Below are 27,186 nucleotides of genomic sequence, written 5' to 3' on the forward strand. Positions count from 1 at the left end.
AATGCTTCTTGGGGTGCTCTCCTTTTCCTTTTTTTCATAGTATTAATCTTCTCCTTACATACCCAATTATTTATTTATTTATTATTATTATTATTTATGCCTGCTCTTTTTTCCTCCTCTTCCCCCTAGAATGTAAGCTCCACAAGGACAGAGCTTTGGTTTTGCTTCATTGACATATGCTAGAACATGCCCAAATGTATCAGGCACTCAATAAATATTTGTTGGCTTAAGTGAATGAAATAATAACGAAATCCTACGAATTAACAGGAAGAAGACAAACTAAATATAAAAAATCGGCAAAAGGCTTGAATAGGCGTTTCATAAAAGAGGATATCCAAATGACTAGAAAAGAGATTTATAGATGCCTAAAGCCTGTAATGATTGGGGAAATGTCAATTGAAACCACAATGAGAGATACCATTACATATTCCCCTGACAAAAAGTAAATGACTGGAAATACCAACTGCTGCGGAAGTGAGAAGCAATGAGAACTCTTATAGTGGTATAAATCGATATAATCCTTTATATTTGATATGATACAGCAAACTGGAATATGTGCATACTCTCATGCTACCACTGATTCCCAGAAACACACTCTGAAGAAACACTTGCTCGTGTTTCTCAGAGTAGGAGTCCATGAATGTTCATACCAGCAGTGCTGATAAGAGCCAGAACTGGGAACCCAAGTGTCCATCAGCAGTTAAATGGACTACATTATGATATATTTGAACAATAAAACACCACACAGCAATCAAAATAAACAAATTGTCCTAGACAAAACATGGATTACTCTCTTAAAAACAAAAGGAATATCACAAAAAAATTATCAGAGCATGATTGTATTCATTTAAAGTTCAAAACCAAGCAAAACTAAGCATAGATAGTTTAGGAATGCACTCTTATGTGGTAAAACTATGAAAAAAGAAATAAATGATCACTTCTCACTTCCAGGTGGAAAGAGTTGGAATTGTGAAGGGGTGTATGAGGCAGGGGTTGCTGGGGTGCTGGAAATGTACATTTCCTTCTACTCTTCGGTGGTTACAGAGATGTTTGCTTTGTAATCATTATTAAGTTGTACCTAAATGTTTCATATACTCTTCTCTGTGGTTCATATCTCATAATTTTTAAAATGACAATAAATTGCCTGATCTTGTAGGATATTCCTTTCATTTGGAACTTCTTAATATTCTAGTCCTTGTAGTAAACAGTCTTGAAAGAATATTCCCTTTTTTGATTTGGATCTTTTAAAAAATTATTTTATGTATGTATGTATTTATTTAGAGACATGTCTTGTTCTGCCACCCAGGCTGGAGTACAGTGGTGCAATAATAGCTCACTGCTACCTCGAACTCCTGGGCTCAAGTGATCCACCCACCACAGCCTCCAGGGTAGCTGGTACTACAGGTGCACAGCACCACACCCAGATAATTTTTTTTGTTTTGTTTTGGTAGAGATAAGATCCTGCTATGTTTCTCAGGCTGGTCTCAGAATTCCCGGTCTTAAGCAATTCTCCTGCCTTAGCTTCCCAGAGTGCTGGGATTATAGGCATGAGACACTGTACCAGCCTGGATTTCGGTCTTTTTCGCTGGGTAAGAATATAATACGATCAATTCCACAGTCCTTACATTGCAATTTACAAGAGATATTTCATAAGTAGGTAATGAAGAGAAAGGGACAAAATTAAGTCAACTAAAGGCTTCGCTTTTGGGATAGGCTCAGCGTGTGAAGTGTGCTAGGCACTCAGTGGGAGTGCACGGCTGTCAAAACAGGCCCTGGCTACTGCTGCTGGGGCTGACTCAGAGAGGGAGGGTTTCCCCATCTTCTGTCTTGGGAAGAATAATTTATTGTAGGCCACCTGGTAGATAAGATGCAGGATGCTGTGAAATTTAGAGTTCCAAGATGTTTTTCAGCCAGAGACATTTGGGTATTTGGCAAATTCTATTTTCAGATACTCCCCTCAGGACTTGCTTCTTTAGTTCATTGAGCATTGATATTTCTAGCCACGGCTTTGGATAAAGCAAGGAGGCCATTCTTAATCTCATGCCTTGCAAGTTTATTATCTTGCCAGTATTCAATAAAATGTAGAATCATGTCTTATAACAATGTGGTTGTTTTCCAGCAGATATTAACAGCAGATTCTGCATCTGAATCTCTTTAAAGGTTAAGGGTTCAGGACAGCATAAAGCTGGGGGTGATGATGAAGAATCATTTGGTAAACAAGCACATAAATACATACTGAGTATAGAAATGTTTCTTTAGCCCATGATGCAGCCTGTTTGGGCCAGGCCCAGACGAGTGGTGATTTCTGCCAAATAGCAGTGACCTTGTTCCCACCAAGAAATAACTTACTGTGTCTCAGTCTCACCATGTTTATTCAAAGTGGTCTTTGCTATTAGTAGTTGCTGAGTTTCAAGATAAAATGTCAAATATTGAATGTCACTAAGGATATCCGTATCTCTTCTGCCCACAACGCACATGGGCTAGGAAGGGAAAAATCTGAGCCAGTAACAAAAACAGCCAGTAGCCACATTAAACTACATCATCTGGGGAGCATCCGTACCCTACCTTTGGTTTTGCCTTTATTGACATGTAACTTTGGATTAATAATGTAACCTCTTTAACTTTCGATTCATTGTTTGTAAATGTGAGTGAGGTGTTTCATGGGTATCCTGGAAACTTGTGAAAATGAAATGAAATGAAAGATGCAAAACTGCTTTGTTGACTGTAAAACTCTACACCAGGGTAATGTTACTTTTAAAATTTTTCTAATTACACATTTAATATTTATTATTCATTACAACAACCCCAAAAATTAAAAAAATTCCTGCACCAATCTTAGTCTTCAGAAGGGACCACATTTGACAATTTCGTGCTTACCTTTCTACACTTTATGAATGTGTGTGCATGTGTGTGGGGGCTGGTGGGTGGGGTTAACAAAAAAGGGATAATATCCTACTAACCAGTAAAATACTATGTAGCAATTTTTCTTTTTTTGAGAAGGAGTCTCACTCTGTCGCCCAGGCTGGAGTACAGTGGCGCGATCTCGGCTCACTGCAAGCTCCGCCTCCTGGGTTCACGCCATTCTCCTGCCTCAGCCTCCTGAGTAGCTGGGACTACAGGCGCCCGCCACCACGCCTGGCTAATTTTTTGTATTTTTAGCAGAGACGGGGTTTCTCCGTGTTAGCCAGGATGGTCTCGATCTCCTGACCTCGTGATCCACCCGCCTCGGCCTCCCAAAGTGCTGGGATTACAGGCATGGCAATTTTTTTTAATGAGGTAAATTGTCACATGATGACATGGAATAATGATATTTTATGTGTAAAAGTTACAGAACAACATTTATCATAGTGTTTATGCAGACACAGAGTTCATACATGGCTACTTCTGAGAAGAATATATTGCAAAGGAATGAGGTAATTTTATTTTATTTCTCACCATTCTCCACCATTACGATTTTTTTCTTAAGCACATATATTTTCACAGTAATTATTAAAGACTGTGCAAGAGAAGGTGGAACATGAATCAACAAAATAGAGACAATATGTTACTACTGAAGATGCAAGTATAAGTTATACAACATTAAAAAATGTTTTGAAAGGGAAGAATGTACAAAAAGATATTGGAGGCTGGGCGCAGTGGCTCACATCTGTTATCCCAGCAGTTTGAGAGGCTGAGGTGAGGAGATTACTTGAGCCCAGGAGTTCGAGACCAGCCTGGGCAACATGGAGAAACCCCATTTCTACGAAAAATACAAAAATTAGCTGGGCATGGTGGCACATGCCTGTGGTCCCAGCTACTCAGGAGGCTGAGGTGGGAGGATCACTTGAGCCAGGGAGGCAGGGTTTGCAGTGAGCCAAGATCTTGCCACTACACTCCAGCCTGGGTAAGAGTGAGATCCTGTCTCAGAAGAAAAAGGAAGAAGAAATTGGAAAATGAAATAAAGGAAGTAAAAATGAAAGTAGGCAGGATATGATTTTCAAAAGCATTCTTTTAGGGAATGAAAAAAAAAAACTGATCATGCTGTTTCTGCTGCCAACTTTCTTGTTACACATGACTCTCAACAACAGGATATTCCGCCCTGAAGCTTAGTTCTCTTTAAAGGCCTTATGCAGGCAAGGTAAACAGAAAGCAGCATAAGCGTTTGCCAAAAGAGGAAAAAGGGCTAAATAAGACCAGTGCTCAATTATTTTATAAAGTTTTTGTATATCATTTTTTAAAATTCAGAAAACAGCCATACATTTGGGGAATGGACAGGAGTGACAAGCTAATGGAAGACAAGGATCGCTGAAAAGTCCTGGCATTATAAAGTTACAGAATTTTATCTGTAGATATAATTGCTCTCACCAAATCTTTAGAGCCTTTCTATCAATAAATCCTGCCGCGTCTATGTACAAAGTCTACCCTGAATCTATCTACTTTTTCCATTTTGGTCCCCATCCACTCAGTTCAAGTTCACTCCCACCTATTTCCACTGCAGTGGCCTCCCAATTAGTCTCTCTACTTCTACACTGGCTCTCCTGCTTCCCATGTCATTCCTTTTCTCTCAAGAAAAGCCAACTGTCTTCCTAAAATGCTCATATGATGAAAACCAAAATCCTTCTCTTGGTTTCCAGGCACTGCACACTCAGTCCCTTGCTCATTTTTTCAGTCGCCTTTCAGGTTTCCAACTCTGCTAACATCTTTTTCACCCTAGTCTTTGCACATACTGTTCCTTCAGTATGACTGAAATGCTCCTTCTTGCTACCCTACAGGATTCAGTTTTTAAAAAGCTTCCCCAAATCCGTTCTCCCCTAATCTAAATCAGGTCGCAATTTGCATTTGTTTGTATGGTATTGGTTTTATCTGTATGACTGAAATGCTCAGTGTACTTTCAGAGTGACTGAAATGCTCGTTCTTGCTACCCTACAGGATTCAGTTTTTAAAAAGCTTCCCCAAATCTCTTCTCCCCTAATCTAAATCAGGTCACAATTTGCAATTATTTGTATAGTATTGGTTTTATCTGACTTCCCAACTCTGTTGAAGCTGCGTAACAACACTTGGAGGCTCATAAAACCATCCTCTCTACTTTTGTGTTTATTTTAAATTTACCATAACATATAAGCTTTAACACTTTTCCTCTGATCCTATAAACTAAAAACAACAGTTGTTGCCTGCAATTCTCTTAACTACTTTTTCAAATTCCATATTTTTAAAAGTTTATTTTCCTTTTCATGATTAATTTATTATTGTAACCCCATTAGAGTCACAAAATGCTCTAATTTTTGAATGCCCACAGCAGGTTCGGCTAGAAGCCCAATGTGCCATCCATTGTGCTATAGAACCAGTTAGAATGCCATAATCTTAAAGTTCCTAACAAGATGTTGTAGGCAAGAAAATGAACTTGAAATTAACATCAGATAACCTAAAAGAAATGTCTGAAGTTCAATTGTTCTGTCACTGTTTTTGCTCCAAAAGTGTTTTATTTGAAAAGGACTCTAGAACAAGGATATAAGACTTATTTTAGTTCTAGTTTTTACTTTGGATGAATCATTTTCTTTTTTTGTTTGTTTGTTTTAAATAATATTATAAAGAGGTTAAGCTCTATATTTTAATTTCATATATAAAATTCCACAATTTGGAAGAAAAAAAGCAGTCCTAAAAATATCAATGTTTATTTTTTCATAAAGCAATAATTCAAAACGACTTTTTTTTCTATTCATTCAGAAGGTCATAACCCAGGAGTGCTGTTTATACTAGATGAATCTACAAAGCCAAGAACAGGAATCACTGTATCTCCTTCAGTAGACCTGATACTGTGAGTCTCCTCTTTTCTGTTAACATATTTGTGCAACATGCTGTAGTACGGGTCCTTCTGATTGAAAGTATACAGTGATGAAATTTGCTGCCACTCTTTAACGCTCGGAGTGTTACATTCTTTCGGATGGGAGCCCTCAAAGAAACATTTAACATTCTCTTTTGCCAATTCAGTTGCATGCTCTGTGGCTTTACTTTTAAGGATCTGCTGCTCCTGTTCCAAATAGATTTTCCAGAATTTCAGCTGCAGAAAACTAACTGGAGACAGGCATCGGCTGACACATGTAAAAATCAGAAGGATGATGATAACAGCTGCTATCAAGATCCAGCCCAACACCTTAAGAAAACACAAAATAGTAATTTAGTTACTTTTTTTTTTTTTTTACAAGAAATTTAAAAATCCTCAGATAAAGCTTCAACTACTCTCCAGTTACGACGATGAACAAGCAACAGTTTTAGGTCTTAATTCCTTAAGAGTAAGGTGTCGCAGTAACCTCCCTCGACCCCCAGTACAACTGCTTGCTTGAAAGGTCAACTCTAGTCCAAGTTATGCACTGTGATTCTCCCCAGGAAGGAGCCCATACCACTCCCTTAGAACTCAAAACGTGGAACTTCTGCAAATCCTGGGAAAGAAGTGTTCATTTTAAAGAACTTCTGAGCTTTCTAAGTCCAGATGCAACGTGGGGTGCTGGCTTTACAGCCAGACAGACCCATTTTATTGTATAGACGCCTTTAATTGTAACAATTCTTCTGCTTTCTACTGACTGGGCAAACTACTTAGACTCAGTGAAGTCGCTATATAGTGGAGATACGAAACTATTACTTGTAATGGCAAAACCGCTGTTGTGAGGCGTAAAAATAATGCAGGCGGTCAAGGGCCTAGCGCAATATCTGGCACAGAGTAGGTGTGCTCACTCTCACTCCCACTTTCCACGATTCATGTACAGTGGCAGATACTACAGGAATGCTTTTTTCTCCTTTTCATGCGTTTTATTCAGATATTCGTTTGACGGCAAATTAGATGCAAGGAGCCATTCTAGATTTTCTTAGGCATTGTATATCTGGAGAAAAGTCACCGATTTTTCCCTCACCCCAGACGCCCAGCGAAATCTCGGCCCCTCGGCTCTCCCCAAACGCCCCCAGCGCCAGCGGCAGACCTGCGACTGAGCCTTCAGATCCTTCAGGAGGTCCTGCACGTCCGACGCCTTGGCCTCGTGGCAGGGCACCAGCGGCAGCTCCGCGGCGCAGTTGTGGTCGCGGTCGAGGCACAGGCGCTGCGCTAAGACCGCACTCCCGCTGGCCGCGCACTCGTAAAAGGCGCCCCCGAGCAGCGCCACGGCCACCCAAGTGAGGGGCGCGAGCGCGGCGGCCGCGCTGAGCTGCGCGCACACCAGGGAGCCGCGCAGCCCAGATCCGCAACTCGCGCGGGCTCTGCAGCCGCAGCCGGTGATCAGGCGCCACGTGCGTGCGCTCAGCACATAGCCCAAGAGGAAGAGCGCGAGCGCCGGCACCAGCAAGAAGACCAGGCCGTAGGGCAGGTTCCAGGCGGCGCTGCACGGGCACTGGAACACCACGGCGGAGAAGATGCGCTCCCCGCCCGCCGTCAGCAGGGTCACCAGGCCGTAGCCCAGGGCGCTGTGGTGCTTGAGGTGCAGGTCCAGCACTGCCCGAAACTTCTCCATGAGCCTCGTCCCCCGGGACGTCGCGGACAGGCCCTGATCCTTCTGCCTCTTGGCTGTCCTGCTTGTCAGATGGTTTTGGTGGACTGGGGACTGTGGCTTTCCACTCTTCGAGAAGCAGCTGTTTTAAAAGGGAAGAGGGCTTCTCAGACCTTCCTAAAGTTTCACTTTCTCATTTCAGCCACACCAGCTCTGGTTAACGAAGAGAACCAGGCAGACAGACACCCCCTGGACCCTTGACCTCTCTGGCACCCACCCCGTTCCAAAGGCAGAGGCACCAGTTATCTTCCTCCCCCAATTCAGGAACTCTGACAGAAGATTGACCTTGTTCCTTTGTTACCAATCTGACAACGAACCAGGAAACTACCTTCTTGATCCACAGCCACCAGTTGGGAAAACTGGGAAATACCAGATTTTCCTCTATTGCAGCCACCCTAGTCACTAAGCCAGATCACACAGTAAAACCAAATAATTATCGAAAAACTGACTACTTACGGGAAACATTATTCAAGGACAAATTTCTGGTTCCTCCTTCATAAGCTAAATCATAGCAAAGTCCAGCTCAAGTTCTGGTACTTCTATGACGTGCGGCACGCTTTCTGTCTCCCTCCTGGACAGAACCACCAGCCTAGTTCACACTGACTCTTCTCTCCTCTACCTGATCTCCTTCAGGGCATTAGACCAAATATACTGTATTGATTTACTCATCAATACAATGTCATTTTCTTTCAGGTATGTCATAACACGGTCAGTGTTATAGGAGGGTAAAATTCTGACTCTGACCACCAAGCTGATCAGCACAGAAGGGGATACATGATTGTTCAAAGAATACTAGTTGAACCCAAAATTGCAAACTGCAGCTACATCTATCTAATGTTGTTGTTTCCTCCACCTTCAGTTTTCTGAAGGCAGCATTGTTCTGACACAAACACTGTAACCACTTTTGTGATATTGAGTCTTACTCTGTGTGACTCCAGAGTAGGTTACAGTGAGCTGAGGTGTGCTTGAAAGAACATGGAGTTTGAAGTCAAGCACATCGTGTCTGTGGTGTATTTAACAAGTATGCCCCTCTGAGGCACAGCATCCTTATTTGTAAAAGAAGGATAACAGTGCCCACTTTTCAAGATTATTGATATGAGTAGATTGAGCAGCATATGTAAAGTGTCTTTACCTATAGGGTGTGTCCATTAAATGAATACTCAGTGTGACAGTTTACCCCTTACAGTGCAATTTGGGGAATAGACAACAAATAATTACACTGTACATAACTTAAGAATCTTGATGAATACTGAATTTTGAATTTTACACCGAGGATCAATTCAGTGGATAGTATTAAGTGACTCAGTGACTCTGCGACCTTAAGAGAATTGGTGTACACCTTAGCTGTCTGCTTCACCACAAGGAGGCATCTGGATATGGAGCTTGGGCGGGCAATTCACAGTGAAATGGTTCTTATTGGTGCCCATCCACTAGGCTTGCCTGATTTTATCTGGGAAGAATAGGTAGCCCGTGGAACCAAATGAATTGTTAGAGAAGGGACAAGAAATTTATTATTATTTTCTTAGTCCAACTTGCCTTCTTAACTACTCCCCCTCCAACACCACCAGCAGGGTGCCTAGCATAGTGCCAAAAGCTGTCATTCCATAGTGGTGTGGTAAATAGATATCTTTTTCTGTGTGTTTAGAGGCTAACCCCAGATGAGGGTCTTCATGGTCATGCAGGAAAGTTGGAGCCCTCTTCTCTGAGTTTAGACCAGATACTGCCAGGCTTCCTGTCAACTTGCAGCAAAGTTGCATGTTTGAAGCAAATCACTTCTGCTATGACCATTATCTTTGTAATTTTTCATCTCCCAAGATAAACTTCTTCCCTTGTGCCTTGAGTAACTCTCCTCCTACTGCTGCACTCTTCTTCACCTCTACCATAATACTCTATTGTGTCCTCTCTCCTCCACCCTTCCCATATTCCATCATGCACAAACATCAGTATATCCACAACCTTTGTGCAGATGGCTTTATCCAAATCTCCTCTAACTGAAGCCTAATAAAAATGCACCCTTCTGTCTTCTTGAGTGAGATTAATTTATTCTCCCACATCTCTCAAACCAAGAGGGATGGCTGGCATTTTCCTGGTTACCTACTGATAGCCATCCCAGGGTTTTACCACTGTGCTGTAATAGTTTATCATCCACTAGGGCTCAATCTAATCAGCACCATCTCCTCCTTCACCTCATTCCTATGGTCTGGTTTTGTTCCCTTCATTTATTAAGACTCTAATGAAGTCCGTCACCTTCTCTTCTCTGGCTTCTGTTATTTAGTCAATGATTTGTTTGAAATATGTTTACTTACAGAAACTTTAATCTATCAGCCCCCTGCCCCAACTAGATTAATTCGTTTGTTAACCAGTTATTAATTAGTTCATTTGTTCATTCAGTCATTCATTTAGATGTTTAATAAACACTCAGAATATGTCAGGTATCTATCAAAAGTACTTGGAATTGCTGGATACAACCAGGAAGAAGATACAGGTATCCAGCCATCTTTGAACTTATAGTAGAGATGATATAGTAAATGGAGAGAAAGGGTTCTGAAGATTATGCACAGGATAAATTGGAGTTAGAGAGTGTCCTGAAAGAGCCTCTATGAGAAAATGACATTTAATCTGAATGAGTCTGGGGTACAAAGGAGCTTGGTTGGAAAGAAGGCCAGAGTGATGGGAGCATTGAGAATGACAGGCAAGTTGGCACATCATGAGGCCAAAGCTGCAGGTTGGAAGGTCAGGTTTCGGTGCTTCATAGACCAGAATATGTAGTCTGAAATTCTGCCTCTGAAACTTATCACAGACCGAGCTGCATCCTGACATTGTGAGCTTCTGTCTCTAAACACCCCTTCCTGGGTTTGCTGTTTTTGTACTCTCCTAAACACAAATCTCCCAGATGCAATGATCATTCAGAACTTAGTACAGGTTTCTATAATTGAGAGTCCAGGATTTGCCTGCCAGCCTGAATGTTTCCCCAGCATCTGGCTTTGAGTCTAGTACCTTGCCATCCACTCCCACCACCACTGGATTGACTGGTTCTAGCTCTTGGTCTATTGAAGATTCCCAGCCCTCCATACCCAGCTCTGTTCTGAGAGGATATTGCTCAGAAGTTCAGCCCTTACTGGAAATTGACTAACACCCTAATGGTGTGGAGAGGTTGACTAAGTAATATTTTAAACATCTTTACACTTTTGAAAGGCTGTGATTTGCTTTAGCTGTTAAGAAATGAGTAGGAGAATGTCGTCAGCAAAGCCTGAGTCCTGTCCTCTTGCTCTCCTCCCTGGACAGCATGAGCTTCACCACTTGCTCCGCCTTCTCCACCAACTACCATTCCCTGGGCTCTGTCCAGGCACCCAGCTTCATCGTCCGGCTGGTGAGCAGTGTGGCCAGTGTCTATGCAGGCACCAGGGGCTCTGGTTCCTGGATCTCTGTGTCCCGTTCCACCAGCTTCTGGGGCGGCATGGGATCTGGGGGCCTGGCCGTGGGGATGGCCAGGGGTGTGGCAGGAATAGGAGGCATCCAGAATGAGAAGGAGACCATGCAAAGCCTGAATGACTGTCTGGCCTCCTACCTGGACAGAGTGAGGAGCCTGGAGACTGAGAACTGGAAGCTGGAGAGTAAAATCCAGGAGCACCTGGAGAAGAAGGGACCCCAGACCAGAGACTGGAGCCATTACTTCACGACCGTCAGGACCTGAGGGCTCAAATCTGCGCAAATACTGTGGACAATGCCCGCATCATTCTGCAGATCAGCAGTGCCTGTCTTGCTGCTGATGACTTCAGTGTCAAGTATGAGACAGAGCTGGCCATGTGCCAGTCTGTGGTGAGCGACATCCATGGGGTCCACAAGGTCACTGATGACACCAATGTCACTCAACTGCAGCTGGAGACAGAGATCGAAGCTCTCAGAAAGGAGCTGTTCTTCATGAGGAACCAACCGCGAAAAGGAAGTAAAAGGCCTACAAGCCGAGACTGCCAGCTCTGGGCTGACCGTGGAGGTAGATGCCCCCAAATCTCAGGATCTTGCCAAGATCATGGCAGACATCCGGGCCCAATATGACAAGTTGTCTGGGAAGAACTGAGAGAAGCTGGACAAGTACTGGTCTCAGCAGATTGAGGAGAGCACCACAGTGGTCACCATGCAGTCCACCGAGATTGGAGCTGCTGAGATGACGCTCACAGAGCTGAGACATACAGTCCAGTCCTTGGAGATCGACCTAGACTCCATGAGAAATCTGAAGGCCAGCTTGGAGAGCAGCCTGAGGGAGGTGGATGCCCACTATGCCCTGCAGATGGAGCAGCCCAATGGGACCTGATGCACCTGGAGTCAGAGCTGGCACAGACCCAGGCAGAGGGACAGTGCTAGGCCCAGGAGTATGAGGCCCTGCTGGACATCAAGGTCAAGCTGGAGGCTGAGATCACCACCTGCCAATGCCTGCTGGAAGATGGTGAGGACTTCAGTCTTGGTGATGCCCTGGACAGCAGCAACTCCATGCAAACCATCCAAAAGACCACCATCTGCGGGATAGTGGTTGGCAAAGTGGTGTCTGAGACCAATGATACCAAAGTTCTGAGGTATTAAGCCAGCAGAAGTAGGGGACCCTTTGGGGAGCAGGAGGCCAATAAAAAGTTCAGAGGTGAAAATAAATAAATAAATAAATGAGTAGTTGAGTCTCACATTAAGCACAGTGTAAAGCCAATAGTTATGGGTTCTCTTTGGTTTCCTTTAACTGTAGTACTTTGTTTTTCAGCACTATCATTTTCAATGTCAGGAATGGGTTTCAGAAACCACAGAGCATTTCTTGGAAAAGGAACTTCTTGAAAGGAAATGCACATACCCACTGTGAATCTGAAAGTGTCTTGCATTTGTCTTCATGTGTGCTAGTTCTCAAACATTGTTCTCTGCAGCTTTCATAAGAATGCAGACTAATGTCATGACCCTGCTTGGAATATGACTGCTAGATTCTAATACAACATTAGTCTTGGCCCCAAGACCCTCCAAAAGGAGTAAAATCAAATTAGGATTCAAATATCATAGGTAACATGTGCAAGAAGAAATGCCAGATGCCAAATTAACAAGTTAGTTTACAAAATCTGACACTCCTACTCTTAAAGGGAATATCTTTCTGAATGTTAAAATTTGTGGATGTATTGCTCATGTTAGATAACATATTTGAAAATCTGGAACATGCTATTATCTTGACGTATTTCAAATGTTTATAAAAGTTTTTCCAACGGAAGTGTAAAGCAGAAGGAGGGAAAGATCAGACTCTTTCCTTGGCACAGAGCCGTCATTTGTTAAATGGCAATCCCATGACATTTCCAAAAAAATCTCTTTAAAGATTTTTATTCCTCTCTTAGCATGAATTTCCTACGCCTATCACAAAAGTTTTAGTATTTAGTGATTAACACACTAATTTTTTTGTTGCAGCAGATGGTTATTTTAACTCTGTTAAAAGAAAAACCATAGCCACATTAAATTTAACAGAGTTTAATTGAGCAAAGAATGATTCATGAATCTGGCAGCCTCTTGAGCCAGAGTAGGCTCAGAGAGAATCCCGTGGAAAACTTATAGACAGAAAAAGGAAAGTGACGTATGAAAAACGGAAGTGAGGTATGGAAACAGCCTGGTTGATTACAGCTTAGCATTTACCTTGTTTGAATACAGTTTGAACAGTTGACCCCCTTTGATTGGCCAAAACTTGTTGACTGGCACAACAGTAGGTTACAGTCTGCTTACATTGCAGAGAAACCTTTAGGCTGAACATGAAATACGTAAGGAGGCAGCTTTAGGCTAAACTTGATTTAACAACTTAGAGAACCTAGATCTGGCCAAGTCTCTGTTGACATCATCATTGCTACTATTGTTGTTGTCACTGCCATCATCAACATCATCTGATACTCAGAGGCTATTAAAGGTCCTAGTTAGTTTTCCCTCTGTGCTTTTTACGACCTATGTCTATTAGCAATTTTGGCGAAATAATGTTTGCTCATTGTCTTAGTCTTTCAGTCTCCTATAACAAAATACTTTAGACTGGGTAATTTATAAACAAAGAATTATTTCTCACAGTACCGAAGGCTGAGAAGTCCATGATCAAGATGCTAGCGGATTTGGTGTCTGGTAAAAGCCTATTCCTCATAAATGGCAACTTTCCTGTGTCTTCACATGGTGGAAGAGACAAGGCACCTCCCTTCAACCTCTTTTGTAAGGGCACTAATGCCATTCATGAGAGTGAAGCCCTCATGATTTAATCACTTCTCAGCAGGCCTCACCTCTTAATACTATCATATTGGATATTAAGTTCCAACATAAGACTTTTGGGGGGACACCAACATTCAGACCATAGCACCCATCAAATCAAATTGTTATTTCAAAGGTGAGAGAGAGAGACACAGAGAGAGACATAGAGAGAGATAGCCACAATATATATCCACAAATTTATACACCCACAATATATATCCAGAATATATCCACAAATTTTAACATTCAGAAATATATTCCTTTTGGGATTAGGAGTGTCAGATTTTGTAAATTAACTTGTTAATTTTGGCATCTAGCATTGCATCTTGCCCATGATACCTAAGATATTTGAATCTTAACTTGATTTGACTCTCTTTGGAGGGTCTTAGGGCCAAGATTAATGCTGTATTACAATCTAGCAGTCATATTTCAAGCAGAGTCATGCCATTAGTCTGCATTATTATGACAGCTGCAGAGCACAATGTGTGATAATGTGTGATACAGCATTTATCATCACAAGCCCAGCTCTCTTGAACTCAAATTTCCTTTACTAATTTATAATATGTGATCAGAGATATGAATTTCCAAAGACAACAATCATAAATAACAAACAAGATTAAATAATAAGAATGAAGAAAATTAAAATAATTTAATAAAACAAAATTTTTAGTTCTTCAAATTATAGATGACACTATTATAAAATCTCAGAAACTTAAATGAACTCTATGGAGAGCATAAACTCTCATGGAAGAGCTTCACAAAAAGAATGCATCACTTGAAACTTGCTAAATTGTCAAGTTGTAGGGTACTATTTAAATAAATTATGTAGTATTTATGCACAGAATACAAAGTAGATCCATACCATTGAGGTAGATCTGTATGTGCTGGTATGGATGAAAAGACATGGAAGACGTACTAATTGGAAAAGATAAGCAAGAACATTTCAAGCAATTCATTTGTATACGAAAGGAAATTTACTTTGCAAGAAAGCAGAAGAATGGAATCATGTCTTGGAAAGTACTGTGGCTATTGACAAATATAGCTTGGAACTGTGGCTATTGACAAATACAGCTTGCTGCAATCAAAAAGATAAGGAGCTTACTAAAATTTGGAAGAAATTTACAGTCAAAGAAATCACGACCCCTTTCCCTCCCACAGGTCCCTGGCCAAAGATTTATTTCTCTTGACAATCAAGGGCCTCCGTCTGGATTTCCAAAGAAGAAATTTCCTCTGAAGCACCGGAACTTGCTACCACCAGCACCATGCCCTACCAATATCCAGCGCTGACCCCAGAGCAGAAGAAGGAGCTGTCTGACATCGCTCACCGCATCGTGGCACCCGGCAAGGGCATCCTGGCTACAGATGAGTCCACTGGGAGCATTGCCAAGAGGCTGCAGTCCATTGGCACCGAGAACACCGAGGAGAACCGGCGCTTCTACCGCCAGCTGCTGCTGACAGCTGACGACCGCGTGAACCCCTGCATTGGGGGTGTCATCCTCTTCCACGAGACACTCTACCAGAAGGCGGATGATGGTCGTCCTTTCCCCCAAGTTATAAAATCCAAGGGCGGTGTTGTGGGCATCAAGGTAGACAAGGGCGTGGTTCCCCTGGCAGGGACAAATGGCGAGACTACCACCCAAGGGTTGGATGGGCTGTCTGAGCGCTGTGCCCAGTACAAGAAGGATGGAGCTGACTTCGCCAAGTGGCGTTGTGTGCTGAAAATTGGGGAACACACCCCCTCAGCCCTCGCCATCATGGAAAATGCCAATGTCCTGGCCCGTTATGCCAGCATCTGCCAGCAGAATGGCATTGTGCCCATCGTGGAGCCTGAGATCCTCCCTGATGGGGACCATGACTTGAAGCGCTGCCAGTATGTGACCGAGAAGGTGCTGGCTGCTGTCTACAAGGCTCTGAGCGACCACCACATCTACCTGGAAGGCACCTTGCTGAAGCCCAATATGGTCATCCCAGGCCACGCTTGCACCCAGAAGTTTTCTCATGAGGAGATTGCCATGGCGACCGTCACAGCGCTGCGCCGCACAGTCCCCCCGGCTGTCACTGGGATCACTTTCCTGTCTGGAGGCCAGAGTGAGGAGGAGGCATCCATCAACCTCAATGCCATTAACAAGTGCCCCCTGCTGAAGCCCTGGGCCCTGACCTTCTCTTATGGCCGAGCCCTGCAGGCCTCTGCCCTGAAGGCCTGGGGTGGGAAGAAGGAGAACCTGAAGGCTGCACAGGAGGAGTACATCAAGCGAGCCCTGGCCAACAGCCTTGCCTGTCAAGGAAAGTACACCCCGAGCGGTCATGCCGGAGCTGCTGCTAGCGAGTCCCTCTTCGTCTCTAACCACGCCTATTAAGTGGAGGTGTTCCCAGGCTGCCCCCAACACTCCAGGCCCCGCCCCCCTCCCACTCTTGAAGAGGGGGCCTCCTCCTCGGGGCTCCAGACTGGCTTGCCCGCGCTCTTGCCTCCCTCGTGACAGTGGTGTATGGTGTCGTCTGTGAATGCTAAGTCCATCACCCTTTCCAGCACACTGCCAAATAAACAGCTATTTAAGGGGGGGGGAAAAAAAAAAAAAAAAATCACAAGCCCAAGTAGACCTATGGTCTTCTGACATTACATAAGTAGAACACGCACTAAGAGAATTACACAGTTCCCAAGACGAATATATGCCCATTAGTACATGACAAAGGAAGATAACAGAAAACCCTCCAGAGGGTGGAGTCCTGAAAATCAAGGAACATTTCTGTATACTCAAGGTAGGGACTTTTATGGCTTTTGCCAAGTGGTAATTTAGTAAGCTTCTTATTTCTTTGATTCCAGTAAACCGTATTTGCCAATATCCACCATTCTTTCCAAGACATGGTTCTCAGATATACTCTGTCATTTTGCTTTCTTGCCCCATCCTCCGTGTCTCTCTCTCTCTCTCTCTGTCTCACTCTGTCCCTCTTTCCCTGGTCCTACCATCCACCCTACCTTCCTCTGTCTCTTCCTCTCTCTCTATCTAGATCTCCATGTCTCTCTATCTTTATCTCTCTCTTGCCATTACTGATACCCTGAATATACATGAGTCTATGATTTCCTGTGGAAAAGCCACAACTTTAATTTGATCTTTGCCCTGTGTATTTATCCAATTGAATACCTTAATTTTATCTGCCCTGAAATTCCTTAATCGATTGAAAGGCATTATCAATAGGTGGAGACACCATGCTTTTAATTTTACCTTTCCACAGGTTATTTTAATGGGCTTCATCTTTCAAGGCTTTCTCAATTTCTGACTGAGTATTTAGAGTTTAAAGCCTGTTAGGATTTCCAATTTTGCAAGGCCCCAATTTTCTGAAATATCTCCATTCTTTCTCATATTTATTAACAAATCAACCAATTCTTTTTTTTTTTTTTGAGGTTATAAAGCCTTGCCAAAAAAATAGCTAGTAGTTGCCAACACATAGTAGACACATTATTTTCCAATCCTTTCCCCTAGAGTCGTATGTCCTTTAGCTACATAATCTTCCTCCAAGTTAATACAGAAGTTGGCTTTGCCAACCACCACATAACAAGAATTGTCATCTATCTAGCCTCCATTATCAATTTATATGCTGTCCACCACTGAACTGCCAAGGCCATGCCACATATTTTAGGGTTTTTTAATTAAGAAAGCACCCTGCTTCAAATACCAATATCTGTTCAGAACTATCCACAAGGTTTCACCTAACTGCAATGGAAAGAGGAAGTATGGTTCTTTCCCATGCCTTAAAGGCAGAGAACCTGACATGGACAAGTACAGGAAGTCTCCACCACATCTTCTATGACCAGTCTTTCTAAATAGTTCCCCATCCACCCCTTCGCTTTTTTTAGCTGCATTTTTTCCTTATTACATGTAGCAGTTTGATCTTTCATTTGTTGCTTGTTAATTTTTGTTCATCTCCTCCACTAGATTATACATTCCAAGAGGGCATGGGTAACACCTGACTTAATCCTCTTTTAGTTACACAGGTCTTGGCATAGTGCCCAGGACATTGTAGATGTTCAGTACATATTTGTGGGAATAGTGAGTGAATCAATGAATAAATGAATGAGAAGCGGGCTTAGATTTTCTCTTCTCTTACTGCAGAGCCAGCACCATGCCTATTTTATTCAGCTCAGAATGTGAGCCCTTCTGCACAGGCCATGCCGGTCTGAGCACATCACATAGCTCAGAATAACATAAGGAATCTTGAATTGCCAACCCTGTGAAAAACAGTAGGTAGCCTATCCATGGAGGAACAAGGCAACACCAGGAAGAAACAGGGTCATGGGTTAAGTTCCAAGTGCAGCTGAAGGGCCACCTGGACACCTACTCCCACCCACTTTGTAATCAGAGTTACCAAGCCACATTGTGGGATGGTGGAGGTGCAGGCCTGGGCAGAGCAGGGACTGTCCCAGACTTCTTCCTGTTCTCCTTCCTATTCAGCTCAACTGCTTTTGTCTTGTTTACTCAGTACAGTTCTCTTCCCCACTAATCCGACTCCCCATTGTCCACCATCTTTCCATACCCACACATAACTGAATTATTTACGGGAGGGATTTTTCTTTTAACTTTAGCTGAGAGAGCAACCCAAGGGCAAGAAATATTTTTCTGTATTTTACTTTTAGATTTCTTTAAAAAGTTAAAAAAAAAAAAAGTTCACCTCCTTTCTTGGAAGCAATGAACCAATCTTGAATAAGTTTCATTCACAGGTAGATTCAGAGCTTGACTATCTGTGACTGTACTTTGGCATGATACCTGACCTCCTCTGGTAGTGCCAGGCACCTGCAGTACTTACCTTATTAAGGTAATTTAAGTTTGACTGCTAATAACACTCTCTGGCTCTCCTCCAGACTCCATGACTATTCATCCAAGTCTCCTTCATAGGCTCTCCCTCCTTCTCCCAACCATTAATATTGGTACTCACTAAAATTCAGTACTTTCCACATACACACTCTGAAATAATCTCCTCTTGGCACCACCACCGATTAGACATGTGACCTTGAGCAAGCTAATAGATCTCTCTGTGCCTCAGTTATCTGTAAAATGAAAATAAGATTACCTGCCTCATTGGGTTGTTGTGAAAATTAAGAGTTGAAGCATACAACATTCTTCTAATAGTGCCTGGCACACAGTAAACACTCAAAGTGTTGGTAATGATCATTATTCTCTTTTCCTACGGCTTCAACAGCCAACCTCTATGTTAACATTTCCAAATATTCATCTCCCTTTTCCTAAGTTCTACAGGGGCATTTCTAACTGCCTGGAAGATATCTTCACTTATTTGTCTAGCAATCTCTTCAACTAAAATAGAACTTAGCTTATGTTACAACTTATTTTTCCTGAGTTTTGATGTCAGATAAGGATACCAATCTTTCAAGCTAGGAAACTCAGGGTCACTGGTGATGCCACTCCATTTCTTGTGCAGCTTAAGTGTGCTTCAGGTCCACCCCTCAGTGTGGACCTCTCCTCTCCAACCTCACTGAATGTGGTCCACATTCTCATTACATCACCTCACTGCAGTATATGCAGCTCAGTTCTGTCAGAATTAACTTCCTGAAAAATGCATTTGTCGTTTGTTGTTGGTGGGGATGCAAAATGGTGCAGCCACTTTGGAAGGCAGTTTGGTAGTTTCTTACAACACTAAAATACTCTTAGGATACGATCCAGCCATCATGCTCCTTGGTATCTATCCAAAGGAATTGAAAACTTATGCCTACACAAAAACTTGCAAGTGGATGTTTATAGCAGCTTTACTCGTAATTGCCAAGATGTCCATCAGTAAGTGAATGGATAAATGGTAAATAAACTATCACATATCCAGACAATGGAATATTATTCAATGCTAAAGAGAAATGAGCTATCAAGCCATAAAAAGACATGAAAGAAACAAATGCATATTACTAAGTGAAAGAAGCCAATCTGAAAAGGCTACATACTGTATAATTACAACTATTCTGGAAAAGGCAAAACTCTAAAGACAGTGAAATAATCAGTGGTTGCCAGGAGTTGTGGGGCAAGAGGAATCAGCAGGCAGAACATAGAAGATTTTCAGGGCAATGAAACTAATCTGGATACTCTAATGGTGGACAAAGGTCATTGCACATCTGTCCAAACATGTAGAATGTACATAAGACTGAACCCTAATATAAACTGTGGACTTTGGGTGATTATCATGTGTCAATGTAGGTTTATCAGTTGCAACAAACATATCACTCTGGTGGAGTGTGTTGATGATGGGGGAAGATATGCATGTGTGGGAGCAGGAGGTATGTGGGAAATCGCTACACCCTTCTCTGAATTTTGCTATAAACCTAAAAGTGCTCATAGAAAAATAAAATATGTTTAAAAGTGAATTTGAGTATACCCTAGAGACTGTTATGCACCATGTGAACGGGATGCAGAGTACAAAAGCTCGTATTGTTCATAATTGCTATTTTTAAAAAGCTGGTATAAAAGAACTGTTAATAAACATAAAAACTGATCAAATAAACATAAGAACTAATTTTAAAAACCAAAGAAAAATTATACAACAGCAGACAAGATAAACTGTGAAATAAACAAGAAAATACTACATAGCAATGGAAATAAATATTGCTACAGGAACAATCAACAAAGGTGCATCTTTAAAACAAAACATTGAGGAATAAAACTTAAACACAAAGAAGATGTTCGGTACGATTTCATTTATAAAAAGTTCAGAAATAGTCTAAATAGACTATCTTTTCTGAGTATGTATACATAAGTGAAAAAACTAAGGAACAAAAAATAAGTGATTAAGAATCAGGACAGTGGTTATCATTTTTGGGGCTTTCATGATGTATGACTGGGGAGGAGATGAAGGGTTTTCACAATGTTATATGTTACAGAGGTGTTTATAATTATGCTTTATACACTATATCTGTTTTAATGTTTTAGTGTTTTTTCCTCATTAAGGATTATACTTCTTAATTTTTATGGCAGGAGAAAGAAAGCAATCCAATTACAGTATTTTCCAGTTGAAAACCTCCAATACTTCAGTTGTCCAGAGGACAACTTCCGTATCCCTACCTTGGCAAAGAAGCTTGTCCCAGACTTGTTCCACACATCTCCATCCCACTTCATCCCATGCACCCCAGTTTCTAGCACCACTGACCCCCTTACATTTCCTGTGCATACACATCACAGTCTTCCTCAATACCAGGCCTTCTCACTTCTTTTTCTGACTTTCTTGAATGACATTTCTGTTTTTCACCTGGCAAACTACTCTATCCTTTCAATACTCAGTCTGACGTAACTTCTTCGTTGAAGTTATCTTCAAAACCCCCAGAATTAGCATTTCTTTCTTTCTTTCTTTCTTTCTTTCTTTCTTTCTTTCTTTCTCTCATACCATTTAAAAAGAAATAACTGTGCAATAGTTCTTGACATGCCTATTGCAACGTTCCTTTCCAGGGATCTGTCTCTCCTACTATGCTGGGAGCTCCCAGGGATCCAGGGCCTTTTCTCATTCATCATTGCTTCCCTGGGTAGAGTCAGCTGCTCTCTGCCCACAGCTCTCCTCCCACACACGAAGCAGCCCTCACTACACTGCATATTATCTTTATCTACTTACAGAGCTGTCTCAAGTTATGTTGTACAACTTTATGAGAATTAAAAATGAGATAGTGTGAAAAGCCCAGCACAGTGTTTAGAATGTTTTAGTTTCAGTTACATCGTTGTAAAGGTTTTTTTAAAAAAGTAGTGACTCAGAAATGTGCTAGAGGGCGCTGATTCACTGTTTTGTAATAGACTATTGTACTCAGGTTGTTAACATTTGACTTGCTTATCCAACCAGGTGCCAAAGAAAGAATCAGATTTTTAATAAGCAAAATATCAGCCATTTTTATTTAATAAATTAATTAATACAATTCAGGTGTCTATGTCTATAGTTGACTTGAAATTATTTTGGGGAAGAATAACACAACAACCAGATTGATGGCCGATGGCATAATGTTGCTTGTTTTAGTCCCTGTTTGTCTATATCCCCCAACCTAGGGTTTGTCTGTCAAGAAGTGAAAAGTCAAAGCAGGCAGTGTTGATTTTGGCAGTGGCCCAACTTTCCCTAAAGTAAATAAATGCCAAACAAGGTGTTTCCTCAACTGTCAAATGGGAAGGGTGAACTAGATCATCTTCAGGGTCCCTTTCAATTCCAACATTCTATAATATATACTTCTAGTTCATTAAAGAAACAGGCATGACCTCTTTAAAAAACACACACATACATATATTTGACCAAGAACTGACAAAATTCAATGAAAAGTAAACAACAAAAAATTAAAATCTGCCTTAACAGAAAAAAAAAAAAAAAAAAAGAAGAAGCAAAACCAAACTGGAGTTCCATTTATTCCTTCCATGTAATGCTGGGTTTGAAAAAGCAATATGAGTGACAAATGATTGGCTGCTTGAAAGATGTGTTGATTGTGAAATATTTTCTAGTTTCTTCTATATCTCCACATCTTCTGTTAATAATTATTCTAGCTAAATCTTCTCTTCTTTAGGAGAGGATGATAAAGTAGGTTTATGTTATATAAAGCATTCATCAGCTGATTGAAAGCGTTTTACAATGACTCCATTCACTTCAACCACCTGAAAAACCACAAACATTTATGACAAAAAGTCTTAAAAGTCCAGGAAACAATACTAAATTAAGAGATGGAGACTGTAGATACATTTATTAGTAAATGATTTGTTTTTATGTTTATGAAGCTCAATCGAAGTGACTCACAGTTTGGGTGCAAGATGAGAGTAGACACAAAAAGCGGAAGTCTGGTTTTGCAACTGATTATCTTATGATGTCTGTAGGCTGTGCCGCAGGATCCTAAACTATGACAAATAGTTGTAGTATTTTCTAAAATGTGAGGATGCTCAGTAGTCTATTTTTTGTTTTTTTGATACAAGATCTGACTCTGTTGCTCAGGCTGGAGTGCAGAGGCCTGATCTTGGCTGACTGCAACCTCTGCCTCCTGGGGCTGAAGCAATCTTCCTACCTCAGGCGTGCACCATCACACCCAGCTAATTTTTGTATTTTTGGAAGAGACAGGGTTTCATCATGTTGCCCAGGCTGGTCTCGAACTCCTCGGCATAAGCTATCTGCCACCTCAGCCGCACAAAGTATGGGATTACAGGCGAGAGGTACCTCTCCTGGTCCAGCAGTCTATCTTTAACAAAGATGATCTACTTTGACAATTTTTTTGCTTGTTCATTTAAGTTTCATGAGATTAAAGGTAAACAATTATGGTGAAAGTTTAATAGTTTTGATGTAGCTATGCTTATAACTCAATATTTTTAATGATTATAATGTAGCATTTTGAGTACTTTAAATAATTAAAATTCAAGTTTAGAACATTGTTTTATTTTGAGCTTTATGCTCTAATCCATAATTACTGTTGGCTGTATGTCTCTTACAGTTCTTAGCCTATCTGAACCTAGCTTCCTAACTTATAAGATGTGGCTGTAGCTATTATCTTCCTTACAGTATGCAGATGTGTACAAATTTCTTCAAACTTTGCTAGGCTTCAGTAAGACTGCTATTATCATTGCTCTCTAGTAAGCTTTAGCATAATAATGGTGTAAACTTGGACTAGGCAATGTTTTTATGAATTTTAGCACATTTTACAAAATAAGCCTTCATGTGGGCTCATTACATACCATTTAAGAAACAAAACTTCTTTTACAGAATTATAAAATATTCTTTCATTCCCTACTTCTTCCTCTGACATCAAAAATTTTTTTTAATTAAAAATGACCTCTCTTCAGTAGTGAATTCACAAAGGTCCTCTCATCATCCATAAGACTCTTAAAACATGCACTAGGCAACACAGAAACCCTATTTAGAAGTAGAGAAAACATGCAGTAAGTTATATAAGATATTCTCCCTGCCAGGGTCTTTTTCAGGAGATCCAGTGTACTCTGAGGTGCCATGGTTGACTCTCCACGTGTGCAGGTGTGGCAGAAAAGCCAGCTGAATAACCAACCCTCCCAACCACACTGCTTGCCCACACCCTTTACACCCACTCCACATTGTCCTATGTTCTCTAGGAAGTCTGCTTTGCTGGCATGGCCATGCTTTCTGGATTGCACAGTGTCATGAACTCAGAAGGCATTCTTATGGGTAATGGCTGAAGTTTAGCAACAGTCTGTTGATTACTGGTGGTTTACAACATCCCACACAAGTGGTGTGTTATTTTAAGTTGTGCTTTGGAAACTGGGCTCTCTATCCCACTTGGGACCACCCTGTGTTTAGCAGTCATATAAGCAGCTGCTTGCTTACCTTGTTAACATCTGTCTTTCACATGTACCCTGTCCTGGAGATTGAATTTAAGGGCCTCCCCATAGCTCGGAGGTGACAGTGTTGAAACAGCTCCAGGATCTAGTTGGAGCATCTTTCAGGGCCACAGTTCACAGCTGAGAGGTTAGTGATGTTAGCTCATTATAAGAACTATGTTCTTTCTTATCTCATTCAGGCTGCTATAACAAAAACATCATAGACTAGGTGGCTTACAAACAGAAATTTATTTACCACAGTTCTGGGGACAGGGAAATCCAAGATCAAAGCACAGCAGATGTGGTACCTGGTGAGGACTCACTTCCTGGTTCACAGATGGCCATCTTTTCACTGTAGCCTCACATGTTGGAAGGGACAAGGGACCTCTCTGGGGTATCTTTTATAAGGGTACTACTCCCATTCCCGAGGGCTCTACCTTCATAACCTAATTACCTTCCAAAGACCCCACATCCTAATACCATCATATTAACGATTAGGTTTCAACATATTAATTTTGAGAGGAGGCAAACATTCAGTCTGCAGTAAACTCAATGTTAAGGTCTTCTGGGACCAGAGTCTTCTGTACTCCATTCAGTCATTAATCCACCAATTTATTCATTCATTCATTCAGTCAGTCAGTCAATTCATCAAGCATTTTTTGAATACCAAATTTTTTGAATGCATTTTTTGAATGCCAGGCACTGTGTAAGAATCATGTATATACAACGAGCAAGAGACACAATCCCCGCCCTAAAGGACTGTAGTCCAGTGACTTTGTGTCTTTCTAAGAGTGAGCCACCTAAGGGCAGTGTTCAGTAATAGCAATCAGTTTTCAGTTGTTATTGCAATTGATATTTCAATTGTGATAAAAAAATTCTGTGAATTAATCTTTCAAAAGAATCACGACTTCCTTAGTCCTTTTTGTATCAAAAAATATGGAGGTTTCAATATATAGAGTGCTCTAAGAATTCTCCTCAGAACTCCATTAAATGGCCTGGATTCATTCTTTTGTCAGTAAAACAAATTCCTTCAAGAGAGGAGTAAAGGAGTTTAGAAATCAAGATTATTAAGGAGACAATAAATAGAAATTCATTTTATTTTACTGGAGGTCTCTGATCCTGGAGAAAAGTGGTAAACAATAGACACTGAAAAGTACAAAGTGAGGAAAACTGACAAGATTTCGCTTTACACAGAAAGGTACTTCTAGTGCTTCTAGTGTCCTGTTACTACCATTTCTTTGGAAGAAAAAAGGAGTGCCTAGACCATTGAAAACGTTTTTTGTTCAGAAAAGAATTCCTAAATAAATACTAAAAACACTTTTCATTATTTAATTTGGAATGTGCTGGGCGGGCTGACTGTTTTTAGAAGCTTCTTTCTTCAGAAATTCTACTGAAATCATATGAACGTTCTTTGATAAAGACTTCCCCATAACAAATTTCTAGAGATATGTTGAAGGAGTAGCACTTTTACTTTTCTGATTTAGAAAGTACTCCAACTGTCTGCATTAATCACAATGCTTATATAATTGGAACTATTTCTTTTTCAAATTAAATGGAGCGAGGAAGAGACCCTCCTGCCCTGGAGACTGGTCTACTTTTCCAGTCTCATTTTCTATCACCCGCCACTACATATACACCCTGTACTCCAGCTATATCATTCCAGGTGAAGTCCCTGAACAAGGCAAGCTGAAAATACAAATGGCAGAAATATTTGAACAATTTCCTGGGCTTATTAAGGGATAGCCAAGATGACTGGAGCAGAGCCATTGCAGGCAAACATGCTCTTCTTATAATAAATAAGACTCAGACACATATACCATTAGGGATCCTTGACTCATTATCTTTCTGAGCAATACTTTCACAAAATATGCATTCCTTTGGCCACACATTTTGCCTGTGGGCTAGGAGTTAAACATTCCCTCTCCAGACTCATTCAAGGAGCTAATTGTCTTCTACCCAGACTATGGAAACGGCCTCCTAACCTCTTCCCCATTGGGTTCAGCCTCTACACTGAAGCTAAAATTGCCTTTCTAAAATGCAAATCTGATTATTTAAAAAGAAAATTCTTTAATGGGTTGCCATTGCTTGCAGCGATTTCTAAGTAGAGGGTACCCTCTCCCCGCCCCACCTCACCCCAGGGAGTAAACATATGGAATATAGGGGGCATATCAGAACCATCTCAGGGATTTTTCAAAGCTTCACACACACAGGTATGTGTGGCATCATCACCACCCCTCACCCATGTCCCTTTTGCTCCCATACACATTTCCCATCCCATGAAAATTGCTGCCATGCTTGCTGAGTGATGGGTGTTATGTTGTAGCCCTCAGTTATGCTGAGGCATAAAAATGGTTGAGCAGCCGTCATGGCAGAATAAAGTCCAGATTCCTTAGCATGTCCTACAAAGTCCTGCACAATAGCCTCCCTGCTTGCTGCTTCAGTTTCATCTTCACCCATTCGCCATCACACACCCTGTGGGCCAACACCACCAGTCTGGAGAATTCCTGAACCAGGTTTGCTTTTCCGTATTTGTTTCTTTATTCTATTCTATTTACCCAGAATGCACTTTTCCTCTCACAGCTAGTAAATTTCTGTTTAACCTTTAAGAAGGCATCAACAATTGTATCCTCAGCCAAAGTCTGCCCCTGGATTCCAGGCTTGTACATCTCCACTTGGACTTTTAGAAAGTATCTTAAACTTAACATGGCTAAAACAGCCTCCTGGACCCACTTCCCACTACTTATTGCTCCTGCAGTCAGCCACATCTCAGTTCATTGCAACTGACTCCCCAGCTCATAATCCAAGTCTTTGTTGCAGTCTGTGAGGGTATGTATCATCTGATCCTATTCCTATCACCCTCCCCTCACCCACTCTGCTCTAGCCACACTGGTCTCCTAGTCCTGAACACACCAAACACACACTGAGCTCAGGGCCTTCGAACTGCTGTTCTATCTGGAATGCTCCTCTCTCTTAGATGTCTCTGTGATTCATTCCCTTATTTCTTTCAAGTGTCTGATCCTAAGTAATCACATCAGAAACCACTGTTTATGGGACAGTATCAATTCACCATCACCTTACATCCCCTCCCCTTGCTTTATTCTCCACGGTACTTACCACTACTTGACATCCTGCACTATTACTGTTATTATTTGTTC

The 27,186-nt window shown here is 41.5% G+C and overlaps 2 protein-coding genes and 1 pseudogene across 3 annotated transcripts; 2 read left to right on the plus strand and 1 right to left on the minus strand.

Annotated features, from left to right (window-relative positions):
• Window positions 1-5,439: 5,439 nt before the first annotated feature.
• Window positions 5,440-7,890, minus strand: CALHM6 (calcium homeostasis modulator family member 6). 2 transcript variants are annotated; one of them, XM_021936887.2, is made up of 2 exons: window positions 6,885-7,890; window positions 5,440-6,130 (listed from the first exon to the last, which is right to left on the minus strand). In XM_021936887.2, exons 1-2 carry the CDS (start codon window positions 7,473-7,475, stop codon window positions 5,708-5,710), a joined length of 1,014 nt encoding a protein of 337 aa, XP_021792579.2. In that variant the 5' UTR covers window positions 7,476-7,890; the 3' UTR covers window positions 5,440-5,707. The 2 variants fall into 2 exon arrangements, with proteins under 2 accessions (XP_021792579.2, XP_003898328.2); XM_003898279.4 differs by having other exon boundaries at window positions 6,951-7,869.
• An 81-nt stretch (window positions 7,891-7,971) lies between these two features.
• Window positions 7,972-13,015, plus strand: LOC110743002 (annotated as a pseudogene).
• Window positions 13,016-14,888: 1,873 nt separating this feature from the next.
• On the plus strand, window positions 14,889-16,328 carry LOC101017948 (fructose-bisphosphate aldolase A). The gene has a single exon (XM_003898276.4). It carries the CDS (start codon window positions 15,011-15,013, stop codon window positions 16,103-16,105), a length of 1,095 nt encoding a protein of 364 aa, XP_003898325.2. The 5' UTR covers window positions 14,889-15,010; the 3' UTR covers window positions 16,106-16,328.
• The last annotated feature ends 10,858 nt before the right edge of the window (window positions 16,329-27,186 follow it).

Source organism: Papio anubis, chromosome 6 (genome assembly GCF_008728515.1).
Source record: "Papio anubis isolate 15944 chromosome 6, Panubis1.0, whole genome shotgun sequence".
Lineage (NCBI taxonomy): Eukaryota > Metazoa > Chordata > Mammalia > Primates > Cercopithecidae > Papio > Papio anubis.

Bases quoted from the DNA above. Each gene is read 5' to 3' on its own strand.
- LOC101017948 (XM_003898276.4), top strand. From the start codon at position 15,011: ATGCCCTACCAATATCCAGCGCTGACCCCAGAGCAGAAGAAGGAGCTG.
- CALHM6 (XM_021936887.2), bottom strand. From the start codon at position 7,475: ATGGAGAAGTTTCGGGCAGTGCTGGACCTGCACCTCAAGCACCACAGC. The intron at 6,131-6,884 runs GTGAGGGAAAAA...TGTTTTCTTAAG, and splicing joins GATTTCGCTGGGCGTCTGGG to GTGTTGGGCTGGATCTTGAT.